Below are 26,281 nucleotides of genomic sequence, written 5' to 3'. Positions count from 1 at the left end.
TGTTTGGAAATGGTGACAATGATTCAATTCTGTATCTGCTCTTTTACTGAAAACACAGGACTGAACTGATGTTCTTCACAGCACATGGAAGTAGCACCAAATTTGGTCATTTGAAAGTAAGCATTGTATGGTCTGATATTTTGTAGAAAATGTTTTGATTCCAGATTTTTTCCACTCATGTAGTTAAATAATTCTGGTGGAGAAATTTCCAGTAGTGCTAATCAAATTTTGCCACTCATGCAGCACATTCCTGGTGTTTCTCTACTGAATCTCTTGGCACCACAGAACTGGCACACATGATCCATTTTGCCAGAGACAACATGTTTGTGTTTGGTCTAGTCTCTATTGCGATCATAACGGAATGCTTATCATCATCATCATCATCATCATCATCTAAGACTGATTTTGCCTTTCAGCGTTCAGTCTGGAGCATAGCCCCCCTTATAAAATTCCTCCATGATCCCCTATTCAATGCTAACATTGGCGCCTCTTCTGATGTTAAACCTATTACTTCAAAATCATTTTTAACCGAATCCAGGTACCTTCTCCTTGGTGTGCCCCGACTCCCCCTACCCTCTACTGCTGAACCCATAAGCCTCTTGGGTAATCTTGCTTCTCCCATGCGTGAAACATGACCCCACCATCTAGGCCTATTCGCCCTGCCTGCTACATTTATAGAGTTCATTCCCAGTTTTTCTTTCATTTCCTCATTGTGGACACTCTCCTGCCATTGTTCCCATCTACTAGTACCTGCAATCATCCTAGCTACTTTCATATCCGTAACCTCAACCTTGTTGATAAGGTAACCTGAATCCAACCAGCTTTCGCTCCCATACAACAGAGTTGGTAGAATGATTGAACGGTGCACAGATAACTTAGTCTTGGTACTGACTTCCTTCTTGCAGAGAGTAGATCGTAGCTGAGTGCTCACTGCATTAGCTTTGCTACACCCCGCTTCCAGTTCTTTCACTATGTTGCCATCCTGTGAGAATATGCATCCTAAATACTTGCCACCTGTTCTAACTTTGTTCCTCCTATTTGGCACTCAATCCGTTTATATTTCTTTCCTACTGATATTGCTTTCGTTTTGGAGATGCTAATCTTCACACCATAGTCCTTACATTTCTGATCTAACTCTGAAATATTAATTTGCAAACTTTCAACCGAATCTGCCATCACAACTAAGTCATCCGCATATGCAAGACTGCTTATTTTGTGTTCACATAAAATAATCTCACCCAGCCAGTCTGTTGTTTTCAACATATTGTCCATAAATAATATGAACAACATTGGAGACAGGTTGCAGCCTTGTCTTACCCCTGAAATTACTCTGAACCATGAACTCAATTTACCGTCAGCTCTAACTGCTGCCTGACTATCCATGTAAAGACCTTTAATTGCTTGCAAAAGTTTGCCTCCTATTCCATAATCTCGTAGAACAGACAATAACTTCCTCCTAGGAACCCGATCATATGCCTTTTCTAGATCTATAAAGCATAGACACAATTCCCTGTTCCACTCATAACACTTCTCCATTACTTGCCGTAAGCTAAAGATCTCGTCCTGACAACCTCTAAGAGGCCTAAACCAACACTGATTTTCACCCAATTGGTCCTCAACTAATACTCGCACTTTCCTTTCAACAATACCTGAGAAGATTTTACCCACAACGCTGATTAAAGAGATACCTCTGTAGTTGTTAAAATCTTTCCTGTTTCCATGTTTAAAGATCGGTGTGATTACAACTTTTGTCCAGTCTGATGGAACCTGTCCCGACTCCCAGGCCATTTTAATTATCCTGTGTAGCCCTTTAAGACCTGACATTCCACTGTATTTGATGAGTTCTGACAATTTCATCCACCCCAGCTGCTTTATTGCACTGCAGTCTATTGACCATTTTCTCCACTTCCTCAAATGTGATCCTATTTCCATCATCATTCCTATCCCAAAACTGAAACAATACTGATCGCATTTTCACCTACATTGAGCAACTCTTCAAATTATTCCCTCCATCTGCCCAAGGCATCCACAGGATTCACCAGCAGTTTTCCTGACCTGTCCAAAATACTTGTCATTTCCTTCTTACCTCCTTTTCGAAGACTGCTAATTACACTCCAGAATGGTTTTCCAGCAGCTTGATCCATAGTCTCCAACCTGTTTCCAAAGTCTTCCCAAGATTTCTTCTTGGATGCTGCAATTATCTGTTTGGCTTTGTTTCTTTCTTCAAGATAACTTTCTCTGTCTACCTGAGTTCTAGTATGTAGCCATTTGTGATACGCCTTCTTTTTCCTTTTACAGGCTGCCTTGACTGTGTCATTCGACCAAGCTGTTTGCTTCATCCTACTTTTACACACTACTGTTCCAAGACATTCTTTAGCCACTTCTAGTACTGTGTCCCTGTACCTTGTCCATTCCTTTTCCAATGACTATAATTGACTACATTCAACTAACTGGTACCTTTCTGAGATCGCTGTTATGAACTTGTGCCTGATTTCCTTATCCTGAATTTTCTCCACTCTTATCTTCCTACATATGGACCTGATCTCCTGCACTTTCGGCCTCACAATCCCAATTTCACTGCAGATTAAATAATGATCAGTGTCATCAAAGAATCCCCTCAATACACGTGTCTCTCTCACAGCCTTCCTGAACTCCTGATCTGTTATTATATAGTCAATGACAGATCTGATTCCCCTGCCTTTCCATGTATACCGGTGATTGCTCTTATGATTAAAAAAGGAGTTTGTGATTACTAAGCCTATACTAGCACAGAAATCCATGAGTTGTTTCCCGTTCCTGTTGGCCTCCATATCCTCTCCAAATTTACCCATAACCTTTTCATACCCTTCTGTTCGATTTCCAATCCTGGCGTTAAAATCACCCATGAGCAGAACACTGTCCTTGTCCTTTACTCTAACAACTACATCACTGAGTGCATCAGAAAAACTATCCATCTTATCTTCATCTGTCCCTTCACAATGTGAATATACTGACACAATCCTAATTTTCTTGCTAGACACTGTCAAATCTATCCACATCAGTCGTTCGTTTGCATACTTTATTGCAACTACGCTGGGTTCCATTTCTTTCCTGATTTAAAGCCCTACACCCCACTGTGCTATTCCTGCTTTGACTCCTGACAGGTAGACCTTGTATTCTCCCACTTCCTCTTCTTTCTCACCCCTTACCCGAATGTCACTAACAGCTAAAACGTCCGGCCCCATCTTAATTGCAGCCCCTACCAGCTCTACCTTCTTCCCAGAGAACCCCCCATTGATATTAATAGCTCCCCATCTCATTACCATTTGTTTGCCAAGTCGTATCTTAGGAGTCCCTGGTTTGTCAGTTAGAGGTGGGACTCCGTCACCTCCAAAGGTCCGAGGCATTTTTCTCTGTTTGTTGCCAGCATCATATTTAAAGTACCAGGGAAGCAGGTTGATAGCCTTATTTGCCCCAAGTCCCATTGGGTTTTACCCCTAACGGCTGAGGGACTAACTGGTGGATTTGATAGCCTTTGCCGTATGAGCACAAAGGTGACGACTCAGAATATGTCCGAGATGCCCAGTCTTATTCCAAAGTAACTGGTATCCCGACTGTCGGGACCACTTACTTGGCCACTCATACGTTGCCCGTGGTTCATGAACTAGGACATGACTACAGGAACCCACACCATGAACCACAAATGCTTCTCCTGTGAAACTTTAATTTCTGCTACTTCTGCTTTGCACTTCCCATATACTAATGTTTTCTACATCTACATCTACATCCATACTCAGCAAGCCACCAGACGGTGTGTGGCGGAGGGTACCCTGAGTACCTCTATCGGTTCTCCCTTCTATTCCAGTCTCGTATTGTTCGTGGAAAGAAGGATTGTCAGTATGCTTCTGTGTGGCCTCTAATCTCTCTGATTTTATCCTCATGGTCTCTTCGCGAGACATACGTAGAACTCAATATACTGCTTGACTCTTCGGTGAAGGTATGTTCTCGAAACTTTAACAAAAGCCCGTACCGAGCTACTGAGCGTCTCTCCTGCAGTCTTCCACTGGAGGTTATCTATCATCTCCGTAACACTTTTGCGATTACTAACTGATCCTGTAACGAAGCGCGCTGCTCTCTGTTGGATTTTCTCTATCTCTTCTATCAACCCTTTTTGGTACGGATACCACACTGCTGAGCAGTATTCAAGCAGTGGGCGAACAAGCGTACTGTAACCTACTTCCTTTGTTTTCAGATTGCATTTCCTTAGGATTCTTCCAATGAATCTCAGTCTGGCATCTGATTTACCAACGATCAACTTTATATGATCATTCCATTTTTAATCACTCCTAATGCATACTCCCAGATAATTTATGGAATTAACTGATTCCAGTTGCTGACCTGCTATTTTGTAGCTAAATGTTAAGGGATCTATCTTTCTATGTATTCGCAGCACATTACACTTGTCTACATTGAGATTCAATTGCCATTACCTGCACCATGCGTCAATTCGCTGCAGATCCTCCTGCATCTCAGTACAATTTTCCATTGTTACAACCTCTCGATACACCACAGCATCATCTGCAAAAAACCTCAGTGAACTTCCGATGTCATCCACAAGGTCATTTATGTATATTTTGAATAGCAACGGTCCTATGACACTCCCTTGCGGCAAACCTGAAATCACTCTTTTTTCAGAAAACTTCTCTCCATTGAGAATGACATGCTGCATTCTGTTATCTAGGAACTCCTCAATCCAATCACACAATTGGTCTGATAGTCCATATGCTCTTACTTTGTTCATTAAGTGACTGTGAGGAACTGTATAAAACGCCTTGCAGAAGTCAAGAAACACGGCATCAACCTGTGAACCCGTGTCTATGGCTCTCTGAGTATCGTGGACGAATAGCGGGAGCTGGGTTTCACATGACCGTCTTTTTCGAAACCCATGCTGATTCCTACAGACTAGATTTCTAGTCTCCAGAAAAGCCATTATACTCAAACATAATACTTGTTCCAAAATTCTACAACTGATCGACGTTAGAGATATAGGTCTATAGTTCTGCACATCTGTTTGACGTCCCTTCTTGAAACGGGGATAACCTGTGCCCTTTTCCCGTCCTTTGGAATGCTACGCTCTTCTAGAGACCTATGGTACACCGCTGCAAGAAAGGGGGCACGTTCCTTCGTGTACTCTGTGTAAAATCGAACTGGTATCCCATCAGGTCCACCGGCCTTTCCTCTTTTAAGCGATTTTAATTGTTTCTCTATCCCTCTGTCGTCTATTTCGATATCTACCATTTTATCAGCTGTACGATAATCTAGAGAAGGAACTACAGTGCAGTCTTCCTCTGTGAAACAGATTTGGAAAAAGACATTTAGTATTTCGGCCTTTAGTCTGTCATCCTCTGTTTCAGTACCATTTTGGCCACAGGGTGTCTGAACATTTTGTTTTGATCCACCTACCGCCTTGACATGAGATCAAAATTTTTGTTTGTCTGCAAGGCTGTGGCTATGTTTATGTTTGCTGTGAAGTTCCCTTCGCTTCCGCAGCAGTTTTCTAACTCTGTTGTTGTACCACGGTGAGGAACTGAATGGGAAATCAGCAGCAATGGGAGTGAAACTCAAACAGGGGGGAAACTAAAAACAGGAGGAAATCTTAGAAAACTACAATAGAAAAGGGGGGGGGGGGGGAGATTGTCATCTGCTAAAATGTTAGATATATCAGGCAACAGCTGTAAAAAGGCACGTAGAGATTAAAATAGAGGCTCTGCGTGGGGTGCAAGTAGAGTTCGCAATTTGCACCACTGTTCCCAGCTTTTGTCAGGGCTGTACAGTTTGGAGCTGTGTCGAGCGTACCACTGAAAGCCTTCATCGACTCGGTAATGGTCTTGGCTGCAGATTTCTATACCTGCATTATAAAATACAGAATTGTAGGATTCCCACTGTAGGGATGCACAACACAACGGGAGCATGTACTTGGGTAGCAGAGTACTTGTGGAGTGCAAATGGTTTTTTTTTTTTATAGGCTATACAGTAGTTTGAGGTACTCTGGTGAACACTCGCCAGTCGATGCACAGATAGTGAATTCAGACTGTAGAGTTAAGACACTGAGACTGTCAAAATCTTATCAGTAAATTGTCAAAGTGTTTGTGACAAAGTTCTCAAATTTTATTACACTTCAGGAAAGTTCTCGCACTCAAATTATTCTTGGGACTGACAGCTGGCTGAAACCTGAAGTTGAAAGCTCTGAGATACTTAGTGAGTAATGGAACACACAGGAAGAAAGATTAGACACCAAGCACAGGGAGTGTCCATTGCAGTTGACTAAAATTGTGTCTCTGCTGAGGTCGAAATTGAATGTGACAGTAGTTATCAAGCCACATATAACAGGTTTAGGTGAAACGAATTAATTGGTGTTGTGACTGTTATAGTCATTCAAAGAAAATCTAAGGCCAGTCGCGAGTAAATATCCAGGTCATGCAATTTTAGTTATAAGCGACTTTAACCTACCACATATAGACAGAGATGTCTATGGACTCAGTGCATGGATACAGACAGATAGTTTTGTGAAGTACTTTTGAACATGTTTTCCGAAAACTGTCTTGAGCAGCTAATTCAGCAGCCCATATACAATGGAAATATCTTAGACCTTGCAGTGACAAACAGGCTGGACCTTATCGATGGTGTCAGTATAGAGGCGGAAGTTGGTGACAGTAAGTCATCATAGCTACTATTGCTATGAAAGTTAATACATCAGTTAAGAAGGCTAGGAGAGTGTTCCTGCAAGAAAATGCAGATAAGCAGTTGTTAGCATCTCATTTAGACAATGAACTGACATCATTTAGTTCCAGTATGATAGAAATAGAGGAATTACAAACAAACTTTAAACGGATGGTAAATTGAGCACTGAACAAGAATGTGCCCACTAAGTGGATTATGGTTGGAGAAGACCCACTGTGGTTTAACAACAGAATTTGGAAAATGCTGACAAAGTAAACACTGTTGCACTCTCAGTTAAAAAGAGAACGCACAAATGGTGACAGGCTTAGGTTAGCAGAGATTCATGCATCTCTGGAATGATCCATGTGTGAAACATTAGCAAAAGACATGACTGACAACCTGAGAAAATTCTGTTTCTTAGTAAAATTCCAAAGCAGTTCCATTAAGTCGCTCATTGACACATTTGGTGTGGCAGTGGAAGACAGCAAAACAAAAGCCGAAGCTTAAAATTTCACATTTAAGTAATCGTTCATGCAGCAGTAAAGTACAAACATACAGTCATTTGACCAACACACACACAATCCTGTATGAACGACAAAATAATAATCGTCCCTGGCATTGAGAAACAACTGAAATGATTCTAATCCCACCAACATACATTTCACATACGGATGACAAAGATAATATGCAAGAAATTAGGGCTCAAACGAAGCCAAATAGACAGTAATTTTTTTCTTGTTCTATTTGTGAGTGGAACAACAAAGGAAATGACTAGTAGTGCTACGGTGTGCCCTCTGCGATGCACTGTACGGTGGCTTGTGGAGGCTGTAGATGCGCATGCAGCTGTATCAGTACCAAAACTAAAATATTCCAAGGAAAGTGTGGCTAAAGAGTTTAAAACTGAGAAACAGATTCCATAAAATCTTCCTTAAAATATCGATCGCTCATTTCCCACATATATTTGTACATTAACACGTGCATACAACCTACAACTTGTCGGACACCCTGTAAATTGGTTCAGCAGTTTTTGCAATGAAAACATAAGACAGAGTTACTTTTTCATTTATGAGTATGGATTTAGTAAATCAAAGATTACATACAGTGCAGTAGGTATTACTGAGTTGTTACGATGAAGGAGCACTGAAGTACTTAAAATATGTTATTAAAATACCAAAACAAGCACAGAAAAAGCTGAAACAATAACTCAGGATATTGTGATTCACTGAACGCTAACATAGAAAAACAAATTCAGCTAAAATGTTGTGTACAGACATTTGTTCACCTCCACCATCGCACAATGGTGAGTGTTCTCACTGGAGGAGAAGCCCACACATAGCACAAGTGACTGTTTGGAGGTGTGTTAATATCATTAGCTAAGTGATTACATTCAAGGACACCAGTTTTTTCATTGTGTGTACCACGTATTCATCCTCGGCAAACTACTCTGCAGGCCCATTTCCTGAATTCTGACTTTTTGTAACTCCCAGTAATATGACAAAACCTTTCTTTTGTCTGTAGGTAAAGAAAGGGATCTTGGGTATGAACAAATTTAGATGAAGGCTACCATAGCTTTGAATGTGTCTCATTGACTTAATATCCTTTACATCACATATATCTCTATACTGAGAACTATGAATTCATTGGTAGGAAAATCATGAGGACTGATTCAGAGAATATCACCGAACAGCTGATGGACTATCCACATATACACACGACAACACTGTTGCATTGTTGTTGTGCTCAGATAAAATGCTACAAAACGCTGACATAAAAACAGCCTGGTATACAGGACTTTTTGTAATGTCAATAACTTTAATATTACTCTGGGCATCTTTCGTAATCAAGGTAGTGAATGGCTCTATCCTTGATCAGTCTTTAATACAACAATGCATCATCATGACAAATGGGAATCACTGATGAACACCAGGGCCTTACAGTTCCATAAGACTGTTCGCATTGGTCAAAACCTGAACTTAGGAATCTCAGGTTAGCCAAACCTGTACCAAACCAAACCAGGGTGCACTTCTTTTGGCATGACCTGAAAGGCACTTGTGGTTTCTTATTGAATGACATGGACATAGCAAGACTCATCTCCCCCTTCCCCCCTGCCCCCCCCCCCCCCGACCCCGTGTATTCTCTCTCTCTCTCTCTCTCACACACACACACACACACACACACACACACACACACACACACACACACAGAGAGAGAGAGAGAGAGAGAGAGAGAGAGAGAGAGAGAGAGAGAGAGAGAGAGAGAGAGAGAGAGAGAGAGAGAGCTAACGTATTAAGGGGTGACAAAAGAAAAACTAGAACATGTAAATATATTTCAATATTTGGATCCAGTAAGGGACAATGCAGAACAATACAACAAATATAATTAAAGAAAGAACCCAAGCTCGAACTGGAGCATACTACACAAATTTCTAAAACATTATTCTTTTGGCTGCTGCAGACCTGATTGTTAAACACAGAGCTAAGCACCATGTCATTGTTTAACAGTCCACATCGAGGCTTCAACCTCGGCTGAGGCTACCCAAGCAGCCAGTCTCACTTTGTGCTGAATATTTCGGAAGTGCTTTCTACAATGTCTCCTTCTGTTGTTCCAGAATATGTTACTGCTGAGAGGCACATTACTGTACATGTAAGAATTGATTCCTGACTGAATTAACTGTTATTACAAATCCACAAAGCTTTAAACATGTATTTTTCTTAAATGTTTTCTGATACAATTTTGCTTACTAATTCCAATAATTTAGTGTTGCTTTCAATACACACCAGTAGTTGAGTGGTCCTCCATAGTTATAAGCCAGTAATACCTACTGCACTATATGTAATCAGTCAATATACTAAAGTCATACTCATATCATAAAAGCAAAAGTAACTCTGTCTTACGTTTTCATGACTGAAATGCTGAACAGATTTTGTAGATGAAATCTGGTATGGAGATAGTTTAAACACTGAAAAAGAGCATACGCTACTTTAGAATGTGTGTAGTATAAGATATTTAATGATTTGAACAATATTATGGGAATTGGGGAATATTTACTCTTTGAAAAAGCTACTCAACTCTTTGACTTTTGAACTTTTATATTTGTGAAAACATTTTTATTAGTAGATATCTTCTAGATAATACAATTCAACATAATGGATACAATGCTTATACAATACTCAAATTGTTTAATTTATATTCACATACTAATATTATAAATGGGAAAATAACTGTGTTATGTTTTCATGGCTAAATCACAAAATTGATTTCGATGAAATTTGATCCTGAGGAACTGTATCACAAGACTTACTTGGCAGCATCATGAATGACTTTTGATGGACTACTTGAATGGTTATCGCATTGACTTCCTAAAATTTTTTCACATAGTTGACACTATAATTATTATTTAAATTCATAAAAACTAGCATATTTTGTCTTACACATTTTTCACAAAATCATATAATTTTTACTGGAATTCTTAATACAACTATCTTCACTATTTACTGAAGCGATGGGAGTGAGGACAATACTGTTTTAAAAGCTCTTATACTGTGTATCACTTTTCTTCTTCCCTGCTTTGCATGCTACACAATTCCTGGAGCGTCCTTTCTTGGTGGGATTGGGAGGGATAAACCTAACAAAACCTGAAAACGATTGCTTATAGCTCACAAAATATCAAAAGCAATCACGTATGTTCTACGTCAGTAAATAGATCTACAATGAAACTTTGATTTTTTTTAAGTTCTCTGATCTTACATTTTCCCCAGCTCCTGTGAAAAACACATAACATCAATGCTAAAAATTATCTGATTTTATTTTTCTTCATAGTCAGGTTTAACTCCATTCTACATTCTTACTCGATGTTTTGCTTCAATTCACACCATTTTCTTCCTATTGACACTTGATGTAACTGAACTAGACTTTAGTGGCACAAAAAACAGACAGTTTACACCACTGGTGGTTCCAGAGTTAAGGGAACGTGGTAAGCAAGCCGGTGCAGAGAGGGGAGATGTGAGAGAGAAAATGCTGACGTAATACACGATCAGCATTGCCAAACCAACTTGCAATGTTCAGCTTCACCGCGCACTTATGAGACAGCTACTGCTACATTGTGGCAGCAATGGAAAAACAAGACAATCGACATGAAGTATTCTGGAGCGAGGCAAAATGTGATGAAGGGACCCAGCCGCCACGTTTTCTCATAACTCAGTCTCGTCTTTTTGGCCATTTCTGATGTACTGTATTCAGCAATATCGATTGTTAACCTTCAAATTCAAACACTGAGTTTAGAAGAATATGCCTGGTCAGAATCAAGGAAACCTCAGGCATTTCCAGCTAGTGAGCGCTTATTGGCTGACATCCTGTTACGTTACCCAATAGCCAGTGCACTCACCACACCACACTAAAGCCGAGATTTTACGAGGACACTGTGTTGCACACAACTGCCCTAACAGTCAATGTGCAAGTGTGGCATGCATTTGTGCAACTTGTTGATAGGAAGCAACCTCTAACAAGGCACTTAGTAATGTATGGCCTAAGTGAGGCCTCTCTAGCTATCTGTTTATAATTATATGTAAGCAGTCAATAAGAATCCTGTACAACCAGTTAAGTACAATATATATTATTTTTTACCAACGACTTCTAATTATTTTAGTTGTTGCAGATCCAGACCATGCAGCCAGCACCTTATTGACATTACTGACAAACCTACTGTTACTTATATGTTTCTATTTAGCACTGGCCACCAGTCAACACTGGTGACGACTTGTTCGTCATCACCATAACAGTTTGAACTGTTGTCCACCTGCTAACCACTGTGCCAACTCGCACTGTCAAGAGACAAAACTCATATGACTTATCCGTAGTGTAATGAATAACATTGTGGTTTAGAGATTTAGATGTGACAAATTCACATCCTGCTATATGCTAACATTTTTTGTCCAGATTAACATAGTTAACACAGTCTGGGACTTCGTTATGAATGTAATACAAGTATGTTCTGCAAAATTTGTTCTTGAAACATTTCCATCTGATTAGAGAACAAAGGATGAAATAAATATTTGGCTGTCCATTTCCAAATATGTGATGATTTCCGAGTGTTTGGCTAGGCAGGAACCTAAGCGAACATCTTCCTTTTCACAAATACCTCACTGTTTATTTCCCAAATATATGGCCATTTCAGACTGAGTGGTTAGGCAAGAGCCAAAGAGGAAAGCTTTAATTGCTGAGACAAACAAGTAGTGATAAAATTCATATTCTTCCTTCTCACAAATATTTGGCTCTTTGTTTCCAAATATGTGATGATTTCCAAGTGTGCGGTTAGAAAGGAACTAAGGAGGACACCTTAATTGGTGCAAGTGAAACGATGAGCAGTAACATTCATATTCTCCCTTGTCACAAATACTTAGCAAATTTGCACAACTACAAACACTTTACAGGAAAGAGTCCTCACTATAACTGAGATTCTCCTGTCACTTACGCATTCATAAACATCAACTTTGCACTATAGCAATCAACAAATCAAAAGCCTCATTTCTCATCACCTTTATAGCATCACTACATCAGGATTATGTCAGGTCATGCAAAAAGTAGTATGAAAATTACTCAATCCACAGACATAAAATGACCTCGCCTTCTGGATGTTTACAAGCAATACACTAGAGGTCACTGTGCTTGCATCATCAGAATATGCTGCACTGCCATTAGCTACAGAAGGAACACACACACACACACACACACACACACACACACACACACACACACACACACACACACACCGCAATGTTAATTCCAACACCTTTCACTGTATTACAGTTTCTGATTCACCATGTTCATCAATTTTTGCTTCTTTCTCAATGAGCACAAAGGAAAGATCTCTCAAACACACATGTTTTGACGTATAATTTGTAGTCATAGCAGGTCGGAAAATAGCTTGTTACCTTGTACCCAGATACCAATTTCAATTTTCTGACGAATTTTCGCTTGCTGTTATATACCTGTGATTTTTTTTAAGAACTGATGAAATTCACTACCACAAATTATTGTATAACTATTGTATTGTAGATTTATTGCCATGTATTGGAAAGGATTACGATTTTTAATCACATATGCTATTCACAAATATTTTTGCTCATATTTCGCAGGTTTTAATGTTTTCCTTGAGTCTGAATTTTCCTCAATTTTACATTTTTTAAGTCCGGACCACACGAAATCGTGAAACAGCAGTTTCACTGTATTTCTCAGCTTACCAATGGTATATAACATGTCATGCAATCTATTAACAAAGACGAAACAGTTAGAAAGAGCTATAGTGGCTTGGCCTGTCTCACAGTCAGCGACATAATAATGGACTTAAAACCTGTGAGCCTGCTGTATAAGCCAATGGGTTAATCATTAGAGAAGGACAGACTGCCTTTCTCTACTACATACACTATGGAAAAAGAGCATCTACTGCACAGTTTTCACCCCATTAGGAGATCTGGCAATTTGTTTCTGAAATTTCCAATGATTTCTTGTTGATCAGAAATCTCAGATAGTTAGTAATATTTTGAACTTTAGTGTAACTCTGGAAATCAAGTGTACATAGTCCAAAATGTTCATCTTTTCCTGTGTGTTTTCTGGCAAAATAAATAATATGTGGACAGTCACAAACGACCAGTTGTGTTTGGGCCCAAACAGTTAATGGAAATGTGCAAAAATGGTACCTTTGATTGGAATATGCAACAAAATTTTCAAGACAAGAGAAATCTCAGTGTATCAGTATTTTTACTTATATGTGTGTGCTTCAGTATATAAACAGATGACTGTTTATTATTCTTGTCTTCCTGAAGCATTGCATGCAAAATATTTACTTTTATGCACTTGACATACAAAATAGATATTACGGTACTCCTTAAGTCTGTGTATTTGTCAGTATAGTATCTTCTGTTAAGGATAAAATGAAAAATAACAAAACTGCTTGGATCATTCTCTGGCTGACTGTTTTGCCCCAAAGGCAAATCATCAAATGCACAACTAAGTGGACAATCATTTCCAATCAAATCTGACACCATAACATGCTTTTATCACACGCATTTCACTATCAATTATATTCCTTGTTGAGACCTTCTATGTTGACAGCTTAAGCCTGTGCTTTCAAAATCTGTAGAGGAGTTATCAGTTACGCTGACATTGAATAATTTATCCCCACTGTTGCTCTTTGTATCTCTGTTATCTGTTCCTATGAAAATAGCTGATGACCAAATCATTGTGATACCTATCTTGGTAAACAGTAACACACCATGTGAAACTGAATGCATAAAAATGGGAATGCAGCGGAACACAACTTATCAGCCAAAAGAGTGAAAAGCTACTAAGGTAAGGGGAAGAAAATCCACTGTATGGGTAAACTCGTCAACAACACACAGATATCCGAAGAGCGGTGCAACTACACTCATCATTGACACTCAGAGTACAGCAAGGTGGCACGAGTTAATTCATCAACAGTGACCAAGGAAAACACAGAGGAAGTGCTTCAACTCATCAACAGCACCTGTAGACTGGCGTTTCATTACATTTTAACTTGTCAACATCAGCCAAATGGTTAAAGAGCAAAATAATTATTAGTTGGATGAAATGTAGTACATGTAAGATACTCAATAGATCAGTTCTTACCTATGCAACAAATGTCTGGATGCTAACAAAAGCCAATAAATGATGCTTACAAATTTTCTAAAGGAAAATAAATGGAAAAACTATAGCCCATTTGGCATCTGTGCAGATAAATGTATAAATAAATATTTTAGAAAATGAGGACACTGCCACATTTATAACATCACACAGACTAAGATGGCTAGTATATAAATAATGAATGATATGTGACTTTTAAAAGAAATTATGGAAATCAGTATAAGATATTATGGAAATGGATATATCATAACGGAAAAAGGAATAGACCAAAATTAAAATGTTTACATGATGTTATAAAGTATCTGGTAGCAATGAATGCATGAGATAGGAATGGGAAAGCTAAAAACTGACAAAATTAGGAAAATGGTGAAGCATGCCTACGCTAAAACTGAACTGCAGAGCTGTGTGAATCAACAAGGTACTCCTGGTGGCATTCCTGAATCCTGCTCTCTAAAGTCTAAATCTAATTACTGATAATTCTTATTTCAGAGATATCAAAATGCAAACTGCAATATAGTTCTAGAAAGTGATAGATTTTAAGGAAGAAGTCTTTATGTGAAAGCTACAAACATGAAGAGACAAAAGTGGAATATGACTTCAAATAATGTATACCTGTAACAAGATTTTTGGAATATGAATAATTTTGAAAATGTGTGGTTCCAATGAAAAGAAAATTCATATTATTGTATAACAGATTTAACTTAACAATAAACCTGAAATAGCAAAAACAGTTTTGTGATGAGGCTTACCTGCAAGCTAGATATACTGCAATTATACCGTACATCTTGTCATTTCTGTCTGCAACAGCATTTTGTTCCAAATATCTGACAAGAAAAGCAAAGATTCATAAGACAAGTAAATGTAGGATAAAGTGCACTACCTTACTCTTGCTATAGCCACCATATAACTTAATGCACAAAAATATAACTTCATCGAAGTGACACATGTAATAATTATGAGGTAAGACAAAAACACCTTTCACACAAATTTCAAAGCTATAACTAATTACACTCTAGTTTTCTAACACAAATACTGTCCGCATATTTAGTAGCAGATTCTCTCTCTTCACTGGCTACAAAAATTATACAGACTAATTCAAAAGCTAAAAGTGATATATTCATAACAATGGACTGTAGTATCAGTGACTCAGTGGCTCAGATGGATAGAGCATCTGCCATGTACGCAGGAGATCCCGGGTTCGAGTCCTGGTCAGGGCACACATTTTCATCTGTCCCCGTTGACGTATGTCAATGCCTGTAAGCAGCTAAGGGTGTTCATTTCACTGTAATTTCATTATAACGAGCTGCTTGGTCACTGATGGTATCTGTTCTTACGGACATATCCGACATGTCTGAAAGAACAGACACCATCTTAGTATATACAGGGTGTTACAAAAAGGTACGGCCGAACTTTCAGGAAACATTCCTCACACACAAATAAAGAAAAGATATTATGTGGACGTGTGTCTGGAAACGCTTACTTTTCATGTTAGAGCTCATTTTAGTTTCATCCACCTACGCTCAATGGAGCACGTTATCATTTCATACGGGATACTCTACCTGTGCTGCTAGAACATGTGCCTTTACAAGTACGACACAACATGTGGTTCATGAACGATGGAGCTCCTGCACATTTCAGTCGAAGTGTTTGTACGCTTCTCAACAACAGATTTGGTGACCCATGGATTGGTAGAGGCGGACCAATTCCATGGCCTCCACGCTCTCCTGATCTCAACCCTCTTGACTTTCATTTATGGGGGCATTTGAAAGCTCTTGTCTACGCAACCCCGGTACTAAATGTAGAGACTCTTCATGCTCATATTGTGGATGGCTGTGATACAATACGCCATTCTCGAGGGCTGCACCAGCGCATCAGGGATTCCATGCGACGGAGGGTGGATGTTGTATCCTCGCTAACAGAGGACATTTTGAACATTTCCTGTAACAAAGTGTTTAAAGTCATGCTGGTACGTTCTGTTGCTATGTGTTTCCATTCCTGATTAATGTGATTTGAAGAGAAGTAATAAAATGAGCTCTAAAATGGAAAGTAAGTGTTTCTGGACACATGTCCACATAACATATTTTCTTGAATTGGCAGACTCAGAAAGATAGACATAAATTATCCTGCAAAAATCTACTCACAGACTTTCAAGAGCCAGTATTAAGTGAAAAATCTAGAGATATACTTCACACCCATACATGATGACAATGATAATGATATCTTAGGCTGGGTGCACAACAACATCTTAAGCACCACTCCCAGACCCCTAGACATCATTCCTGTAGAGTCTGTGATGACAAAATTATACTAACTGTGGTATGCAGAGGCATTTACGTAGTCATTCTTCCCATGTTTCATATGTAACTGGAATGAGAAGAAACCCTAACATGTGCTACCATGCTAAGTACTCTTTACCTACACTTCACAGCAGTTTGCAGAGCATAGAATTCACACATTATAGATCCTGCCAAATGCTTGACTATAGTAACATTATCTCGTATCTGATTGCCGACTTTGTGATGAAAAGATACAAAATTAGCTTAATATGTATATGTCAATTCACTGATATAACGCAGAATAATTTTCTGGAGCAATTCTACATAGAAACACAAAGAATTCATTCTAAAGCAATGTGCCATGAGGATAATATCTAGTTACAATCCTGAACTTATATGTCACAAAAACAAGCAGTGCTACTAGCAACTGCTTCACAATACATTTATTCTTTTTTGAAGTTTGTTGTTAACAATCTGGAACTATTTGAAAATAATTTTAGGTTCATAAATATAACACATCAAACAAAAATAGCCTCCACTATTCGTGACTTAACCTTAGTCACATAAAGTAAGTAGCCATAAAAATCTATGACAACTCCCTTGTGAATAAAAGGTGACGGCAGATAGTTTAAGTTTCAAAAACAAACTGAAATGATTTCTACCAGACAACTACTACTCCACAGATTACTTTCTGAGTAGGCAGTATGCACATGGTTGGGCTACATTCATCAAATTTTGTCATTGACCGAGATCTTAACGGAAAGATTGAATTGCGTAAATCAGTGTTTACACTGATAAAATGTAACCTGCCAACATGTTCCACATCATGGTAAGTTGTCACTAATAAGAACCATGGAACAAGGAAAAAGTACAAAACTAAACTAACAATCAAAATGTAATGGTTATGGTTATAACAAAGGACACATATATTATGGTTATAACTCATATAACACAATAAGTAGGTAATTTATGGATACACAAACACATGGAAAATTTGCTATGGATGATAGCACTGTTGCCACTATGAAAAATTTTAAACAAAGATTAATGAGATTTTGAAGTTCACTTACTGATCCAAAATTGTCTGAGCAAAGCTGCTTATTTCAGAAATGCCAAGTTGTACACAAATTTTATTCACATCTAGTGTCTCCTCCATTCCTACAAGCTTTTCTATTATGCTGCGATTTGTTATGTATAATCTATTCTTCATTCCAGAAAGTCTTACAAAGTCATCCTGGAAATAGACAACATTCAAATAATTTAAATCAGAGGAGCGACATATTATCATCAATCAAAAGAAAATGTTCTTTGTTACTGGACATTTCTAGCATCCTGCACATTAAATATAATACAATGTCTAAATCATCAATGAAAATTACTTATCTAATGTTAAACAGACCTAATTAATAGTTGTATAACACTAAAAATATTTCCAATTTGCACATATAACTCAAAGACGATTTAATTCTGTTTTCCATTTTAGTTGCTTCATTTCTACTGAGTAGGGTAAGTTCAGGTGCTGAAAGTAGTAACACAATGCCTGCTCGTGGGAAAGCACTAGTCATGCAGTGGTATGTCAAGTTTCCTTCTATCATAAGTGGATATATAGTTTTTCATTGTGTACACTACAAATCAATAACACATATCACATAATTAAAAAAAAAAAAAAAAAAAAAAAAAAAAAAAAAAAAAAAAAAAACGGAAAATTTGTGATGGATGACAGTACATTTCTAATGAATCAGTAAAGGATATTTGCCAAACGTTATTGTGCAGAGAATGGAAGTAAATTTCACGGACTGCACAGGAACTTCAGATATCTGAAACAATTGTGCACAACATCCCCAAAAAGCAACTGAGACTGCATACATAGAAAGCCCAGATCCTACAGAGGTCACTGCCAATATATAAGGTGCAACAATGCCGCTCCACATGCAACATTTTAAATAATATTGCCAGACAATAATTTTCTGAAATACATTAAATGTATTCACATTTCCGAATATGGACAGCCATCAACCGTATTATGGAATGACAACAATGAAAATTTGTGCCAGACCAGGACACGATCTCGAACTTACCACTTATCGCGAGTGGTCGCCTTCATGGCCAGACCCAAACTTCCATATGTTGTCAACCATGTGTCCTCAACTTGTGCGCACACATCTACTATGTATATTCCCATACAGTGCAGACATTGTCATTGTAAAGTTTAACGGGAAGCCATTCTATTTCCTTAATTTCTCAACCCTTGCTGTTGATGTTGTATGTTAGTGACTTTTGCAGACAATATTAATATGAGGGCTGTTCAAACAGTATCTGACTTTTCTTTACACAGTCAATCTTTATTCATATACAATATTGTGAAAAGAAAAGTTGCTACTCACTATATTGCAGAGATGCTGAGTTGCAGATAGGCACAACAAAAAGACTGTCTTTTTCTACCTATCTGTGACTCACCATCTCTGCTATATGGTGAGTAGCTACTTCCCTTTTCACAATATCGTTACATGCCATCCCGTGTTTTCCATTGTTTGATTTACTCAGATAAAATTGTTTGACACTAATCACTTTCAAAGTAGTTCCCTGCAGCTTCTACACAGCCTTCCAATGCGCTGCTACTGCTGGAAGCATCGCTGGAAAGCCTCTTTTTCTATGGCGCACAGCTTCTTCATTGAATTCTGCATAGTGTCTTCCCTGCTCTGAAATCTGATCCCTTTCAGAGACTTGGGAAAACACAGAAGTCACTTAGTGCTACATGAGTGGAATAGGTAGGACGACGAACCACAACCGTGTTGTGTTTGGCCACAAACCTCTGAATTAATTGTGAGTAATGAGCGGGTGCATTACCGTGGTGGAGGTGCCAGCTGCCCGCTCCTCAACATCTGGTTGTTTGTATGTCACTGCTCCATGAAGACAACGACAGACCTTCTTGATAGAATTCCTCATTAACATTAGTACCTTCTGTGGTGTCCTCAAGGCGAACCACATCACTGGACTCGAAGACAGTCAACATAACTGTCACACTGCTATGGTCCGGCCTTACTTTTTTGGGTGTTGGGCACCATGAATGTTTCCACTGCAATAAATGTAACTTTTTTTCTGGGTAATATCCATAAGCTGAGCACTCATCATCAGTGATCACTGTGTTAAGAATGTTGAGATTAGTATTCACAATATTCAACATGCCCGGTGTCATCTCCGAATGAATTTGCTTCTGCTTCGGCACAAATTTTGCTGAGATCCTCCTGCGGTCTACATGTTCTGTTGAAATGAAATGAATTGACCCATTACCAATTTTTATCTGATCTGCAAGTTCTCTAATCATCATTCATCTATCCTGGATCACCAGGGTACTTACAGGATCAATAACAACCTCATTTGCAGATGTTAAGAGCCTATATGAATATGCTTAAGCTTCAATTGTGAGTAGTCACCTTCGAAACAGCTGTACCACTGCTTTATGTGTGTGGTACCCACTACTCCACCCCCGAACACTTGTTGAATCTTGCATATCGTTTGTTTAAACATGGGAATGCCAAGCTTAAAACAAGATTTGATACACTAACATTGTTCCACTTTTTCTGTCATTTTGTCCGCAATACAAAATCTGATGACGCCAACTTACCAGTGTTCAGTCGTCAACAGCTAGCAACTGACTGGCTGTTTTGTAACAGGGTATAAAAGGGATGGCCAAGGCAGTAGACAAAGGAGGCAAGGACATGGGTCCTCCAGACCCAGCATGCAGCAGGAGATGCCTCAACCCCAACCACTCACCACACCATCAGCCTCAAAATTGCTTAGAACATTATATCTTTCATGGAGAAAACAGAGAAACAAATCAACTGTTCACTTTCACAGAAAAGATGGAGAACCAGTCGAAGTGTCTACAAGTCATCTGCCAATTATAGAGGCAAAAAATTTGAAAGACCATGTTCAGCATGGAGAACCAGGGGGGCAACATTACACCAGGATGTGTGGGAGGGAGGGGGGGGGGGGGGCAAGAGGTGTTGCTCATTAAATAAACTAAAACTATGGAATAATCTGGTATGACTGATGTAGAGATAACATAGGACACTGGATTCCTTCTGTGAGGAATGAAAGGAAGAGCACCATGCAGTAGAAGTCCCCTCAACAGAGCGGATTTTATTAGATGAGGTAGTAGTCCACCAGATGTTGCTCTCCGAGTGATGAGAAGTCTTATTTTAGACCACGAAAATGTACTTGAGATCATGAAGTGAATGTAGGACATGTAATTTCATCTCTTGTCAAATAGTCAGCCATTTCACTTCACAGCATACACATGCAACTTGGGACATAGAGAAAGATGACGGAGCATGCAGTATGGCTCAGGTCAGAGAGAAGGCAACAAATTGCAGATACGAGTATCACAGAATGACTAGAGTTACATCAATCAATAACTCGGAGACTGCTCATGGAGTCACTACAAATTAAAACACAGTCGAGGGAGGTGTGTTTCATAAAATGTGGGGTTCTGTTAGTGGCTTTTTTTGAGCTCTGCTGCAACACACTACATGTTCTCGGCAACAAATGTTGTTCTTGACAGGCACGTGATGTGAGAGCTTATCCCGTCCACATCTACATCTACATGGATACTCCACAAATCACATTCAAGTGACTGGCAGAGGGTTCGTCGAACCACCTTCACAATTCTCTATTATTCCAATCTCGTATAGCGCGCGGAAAGACTGAACATCTATATCTTTCTGTACAAGTCTGATTTCCCTTATTTTACTGTGGTGATTGTTCCTCCCTATGTACGTCAGTGTCAACATAATATTTTCGCATTCGGAGGAGAACGTTGGTGATTGGAATTTCATGAGTAGATTCAGTCGCAACGAAAAATGCCCCCTTTTAATGATTTCTGTGACACTCTACCCCATATTTCGCAACAACAGAAAACGTGCCACCTTTCTTTGAACTTTTTCAATGTACCCCATCAGTCGTACCTGGTAAGGATCCCACACCGCGCAGCAGTATTCTAAAAGAGGACGGACAAGTGTAGTATAGGCAGTCTCCTTAGTAGGTCTGTTACATTTTCTAAGTGTCCTGCCAATACAACGCAGTCTTTGGTTAGCCTTTCCCATAACATTTTCTATGTGTTCCTTCCAATTTAAGTTGTTCGTAATTGTAATACCTAGGTATTTAGTTGAATTAACAGCTTTTAAATTAGACTGATTTATCGTGTAACCGAAGTTAACGAGTTCCTTTTAGCACTCGTGGAAACCTCACACTTTTCGTTATTTAGGGTCAACTGCCACCTTTCGCACCATTCAGATACCTTTTCTAAATCGTTTTGCTGTTTGTTTTGATCTTTCTCCAAAATCACCTATGTAGATAAGGAACAGCAAAGGGCCTATAACACCACCTTGGCGAACACCAGAAATCACTTCTGTTTTACTTGACGGCTTTCCATCAATTACTACGAACTGTGACCTCTCTGACAGGAAATCACGAACCCAGTCACATAACAGACGATATTCCATAAGCCTGCAATTTCACTACGAGCTGCTTGTGTGGTACAGCGTCAAAAGCCTTACAGAAATCCAGAAATACGGAATCGATCTTAAATCCCTTGTCAATAGCACTCAACACTTAATGTGAATAAAGAGCTGGTTGTATTTCACAGGAATGATGTTTTCTAAACCCATGTTGACTGTGTGTCAATAGACCATTTTCTTCGAGGTAATTCATAATGCTCGAACACAATATATGTTTGAAAATCCAGCTGCATATTGACATTAATGATACGGGCCTGTAATTTAGTGGATTACTCCTACAACCTTTTTTGAATATTGGTGTGACCTGCGCAACTTTCGGTCTTTGGGTATAGATCTTTCGTCGAGTGAAAGGTTGTATATGATTGTTACGTATGGAGCTAATGCATCAGCATACTCTGAAAGGAACCTAACTGGTATACAGTTTGTTCCAAAAGACTTGCTTTTATTAAGTGATTTAAGTTGCTTCACTACTCCGAGGATATTTACTTCTACGTTACTCATGTTGGCAGCTGTTCTCAATTTGAATTCTAGCATATTTACTTCGTCTTCTTTTGTGAAGGCATTTCGGAAGGCTGTGTTTAGTAACTCTGCTTTGGCAGCACTGTCTTTGATAGTATCTCCATTGCTATTGCGCAGAGAAGGCATTGATTGTTTCTTGTCGCTAACATACTTCACATACAACCAGTCTGTTTAAATTTGGCATGTTTGTTTCGTTGTTTCTGCAATAGGATTCTAACCCGTTTTGTGTACCAAGGAGGATCAGCTCCATCATTTGTTAATTTATTTTGTATAAATCTCGCAACTGCTGCCAATACTATTTCTTAAAATTTAAGCCACATCTGGTCTACACTTATAATATTATTTGGAATGAGAGGAGATTCTCTCTTAGGAAGGCGTCAAGCGAATTTTTATCTGCTTTTTTGAATAGGTATATTTTTCACTTCCTTTTCAAGAATTTGACGATTTTAATATTCAATCTCACTACGACAACTCTGTGTGCATCTTATCTACAGTTTTAGAGCTGTCAGAGTAAATGATGACAGCACCCTGATACTCCTGAAGAGCTAAGAGGAACAGACACTGAGAGGTCATGGGTACGACTAAAACTGCAGGACTTGAAATAAATCAGTCCCAACTTGTGGTCTGGGTATTACCCGAGGGGAGGGCGTGCAGGGAAATGGGGAGCACATACTACAGAGGTTCAGTGGAGCTCCTGGCAGAGGGTTTCAAGGTGCACTCAGCTGATAATCCCACACGAGGCTCGGTGTTGGGATCAATGCCCATGGTATGCAAGAAGAATTTTATAAGTTGGATGATTAGGATATTTTCAGATCGTGATTTCGCAAGCGAGTAAAAATTTGTACCATCAGAACTACTTGTGTACTACTTTACACACAATGGTAAGGAGGTGTGGGCTAGAGAAGCGTGCAACAGTTGTCGTCATACACAAGCTGGACAGGAGTAGAAATGATTAACAAACACACAAATACAGTAAAGACAAGTTTTACTTAACTTGTAGCTTTCTTCCAGCATTGAGAAGAAACTTTACAAAAGAACAAACAGCAATTAAGCCCAGCTATTACAAGAATCAAACTAAAGCATCATACAGTGTGAGGCTACTGCCACTCGTACACGAGCAAAATATCGATTGTTGACTAAGACTGAAGACTGTCACAGACTGTGACTGAGCTGTGTGTAGCTGCTGCCGGCCATCCTACACTGCAGGGGCAGAGGGCGCTCTTAGTTGAAGCAACTGAAGGAATGGCCCAGCAAGCGTGCATCACTGGATCCGCAGGGTCCCTGCACGACCCCTTCGGCATGTGTTTGCATTGCCAACAGTGACAGGCCAGTGAGCATGGTGTCGATCTATGATATCAGTGAAATGAAGAGGGAATATCAACACATTGATAAGGAGACCATCTACAGTTCTAGTCCAGAAGGTTCCCGTTGTCAGCCTCATAATGACAGACTGGTGTTGCTGATCCATAACCCTGACAACCGCAGCTCACTCAAGATTAGACCAGAGCCCAATAAATGTGGAGAACAGTAGAATGATGTGCACCGTAAGATGCAGGAAAGGAAGCAGAGAGCATTACACTTCTACAAGCACCTAATCTTTAGTCGACAAAGATGGAACAGCCAAATAAGCTTTTTTATAAAAAGGGAGACCCAAAATCTAAGACTGTGTGACAACGTCCAAGTGCAGGGTACGTAAGTAGAATTCCGGGTCAGGATGGACTGTCATATGATGACAGAAATGCACAATTCGCATTTTCATGGGAGAGACCCAGAAGCCATGGAAAAGCGTCCACATGAAGGCCCTTCGGAGGCACCTTGGTGCTGGCATTCAGCCAATGTCACAGTTTGGGCACTATACCAAATGCCAAAGTCACTGACATATACTGCAAGGGTAAGCAGCAGTCCAACAGAGTACATGAGGCCATTAATGCTGATGAGGAAGTAACACTTGTAAGCAGGATTGCACAATACTGTTCTCTTGGAAAGATGAGTAATGTACCAACTGTAACTCGAAACAACTGGTGAGGTAAAAACTGACAAACCAAAATCTGCTGAGATCCTCAAAGCCCCAGTCATAGAGGGTAAGTAAAATGTCATGAAGCCAAGTGGTGTGGTGTAGTAAAAAAAAACTGCAATTAGCTGTTGGTGTTTATAAGAAGCCCATCAGATTGCTATTTCCAGCCCCAACATATTGCTTGTTGAGTATCGCCCATCCCAGAAACAAATCTGATAGGGCAGACAAAAGGCTCGTGATTCAATGACATAATCATCATGTTATCATCCTTTCAAGCAGTTTGTAGGGCATGTTGGCAAGACCAATCTGGCAGTAGCTGCAGATGTAGGGTTTTTGTCTGGTTTAAGGATTAGCATGATGGTAATATTGAAAAGCCAAAATAGTTGAAGACCTCAAGGATATGGCACCTCTGAGTTAACAGTCGCATCTTGGATCATTGGATTATAAATTTAATCAGGTCCTGGAGCTGTGTCATAAGCCAAGTGAAGAGCCTGAAGCAGTTCCCAGTCAGCATAATATTCATCACATAATTTGGCAACAGGTGATGGACAATAGGCAGGTCTCTTCAACTTGGTTTTTATATGTTCAAAAGGTAGCAGAGTAAGAAGAAGAAGAAGAAGAAGAAGAAGAAGAAGAAGAAGAAGAAGAAGCCGACACTGTCACAAAGTGGGTCGCAAGGTGTTCAACAAGAACTGGGACTTGAAACAAACACCACCATGAAGGAACAGGCCAGGAATGGTGGTTGATCTTTGGTGGCCCAGAAGACTACAGAGCTTGGCCCACATCTGAGATGAAGAGGCACGTGGTCCCAAGGGGGAGATATAGTGCTCCCAGCATTCCTCCCTGTGTTTAATTAGACAGTGAGCCTTAGCACCAAACCACCTAAAAGTAGAAGGGGGGAGGGGAGACTGTGAAAGGTGTCACTTGGGACACTGCACAGATCTTCAATGATCCTAAATAAATGTTGTAATGTCCTTTGTCCACCATGGCACCACTAGGAAGCGAAGAGGTTCTGTAGAAAGGGGAACAGCAGTTTCAATGGCATGGATGATGGTGTTGAAGACAACTTCCACAACTCCACAGATGCAATATGATATAGGGTGCAGCTAACAACAGAGGTATCCCCCAACTGCCAGTTGGTTCTTCAAAGAGCCCAACATGGCAACTGGCATATCAGATGGTGACAAGGAAGAGACTGTATCACCATTAAAAACTTGGTTTTCGATAAAGCACAGTTTAAACAGAGTTTGAAAGGCTTTATGGTAAGTAAGTCCTTCTACTTTATAGATGAATGAATATCTTAGCTGGGACTGTTAGACAAGCTTAAGTAAAAATATCCGTTAAATTTCAGTTTTGACAGCATTTAGTCACAACAGTCAAGGTTATGTATTCTGTGTATCATAAATTTATTAAAATGGCATAACTATGCTTCGTTCTGGCAGTGTATTAATTCTGCAAATTTAGCTTTTCCAGTTTACTGTAATGTATTCACATATCTTGACAATGTCCTGACAAATAATCAGGGAAGTGAGTATTACACTCAAATATGACATTACTGTCACTTGCCTGGACATCAACAAATTTCCTCTTGTTCT

General features: G+C 39.4%; 1 protein-coding gene across 1 annotated transcript in view; it reads right to left on the bottom strand.

Annotated features, from left to right (window-relative positions):
* LOC126278204 (origin recognition complex subunit 6-like) overlaps positions 1 to 26,281 on the bottom strand; it is a 56,018-nt gene that overhangs the window by 14,786 nt on the left and 14,951 nt on the right. The window contains exons 3-4 of the mRNA XM_049978128.1: positions 17,705 to 17,868; positions 15,108 to 15,182 (exon numbers count right to left, since the gene is read on the bottom strand). Coding sequence (XP_049834085.1) covers positions 15,108 to 15,182; positions 17,705 to 17,868 — 239 coding nt within the window. The remainder of the gene's footprint in view (positions 1 to 15,107; positions 15,183 to 17,704; positions 17,869 to 26,281) is intronic.

This window comes from Schistocerca gregaria, chromosome 6 (assembly GCF_023897955.1).
Source record: "Schistocerca gregaria isolate iqSchGreg1 chromosome 6, iqSchGreg1.2, whole genome shotgun sequence".
NCBI lineage: Eukaryota > Metazoa > Arthropoda > Insecta > Orthoptera > Acrididae > Schistocerca > Schistocerca gregaria.
Note: the sequence above shows the minus strand (reverse complement) of the source record. Positions and strands in the feature narration are given on the sequence as shown.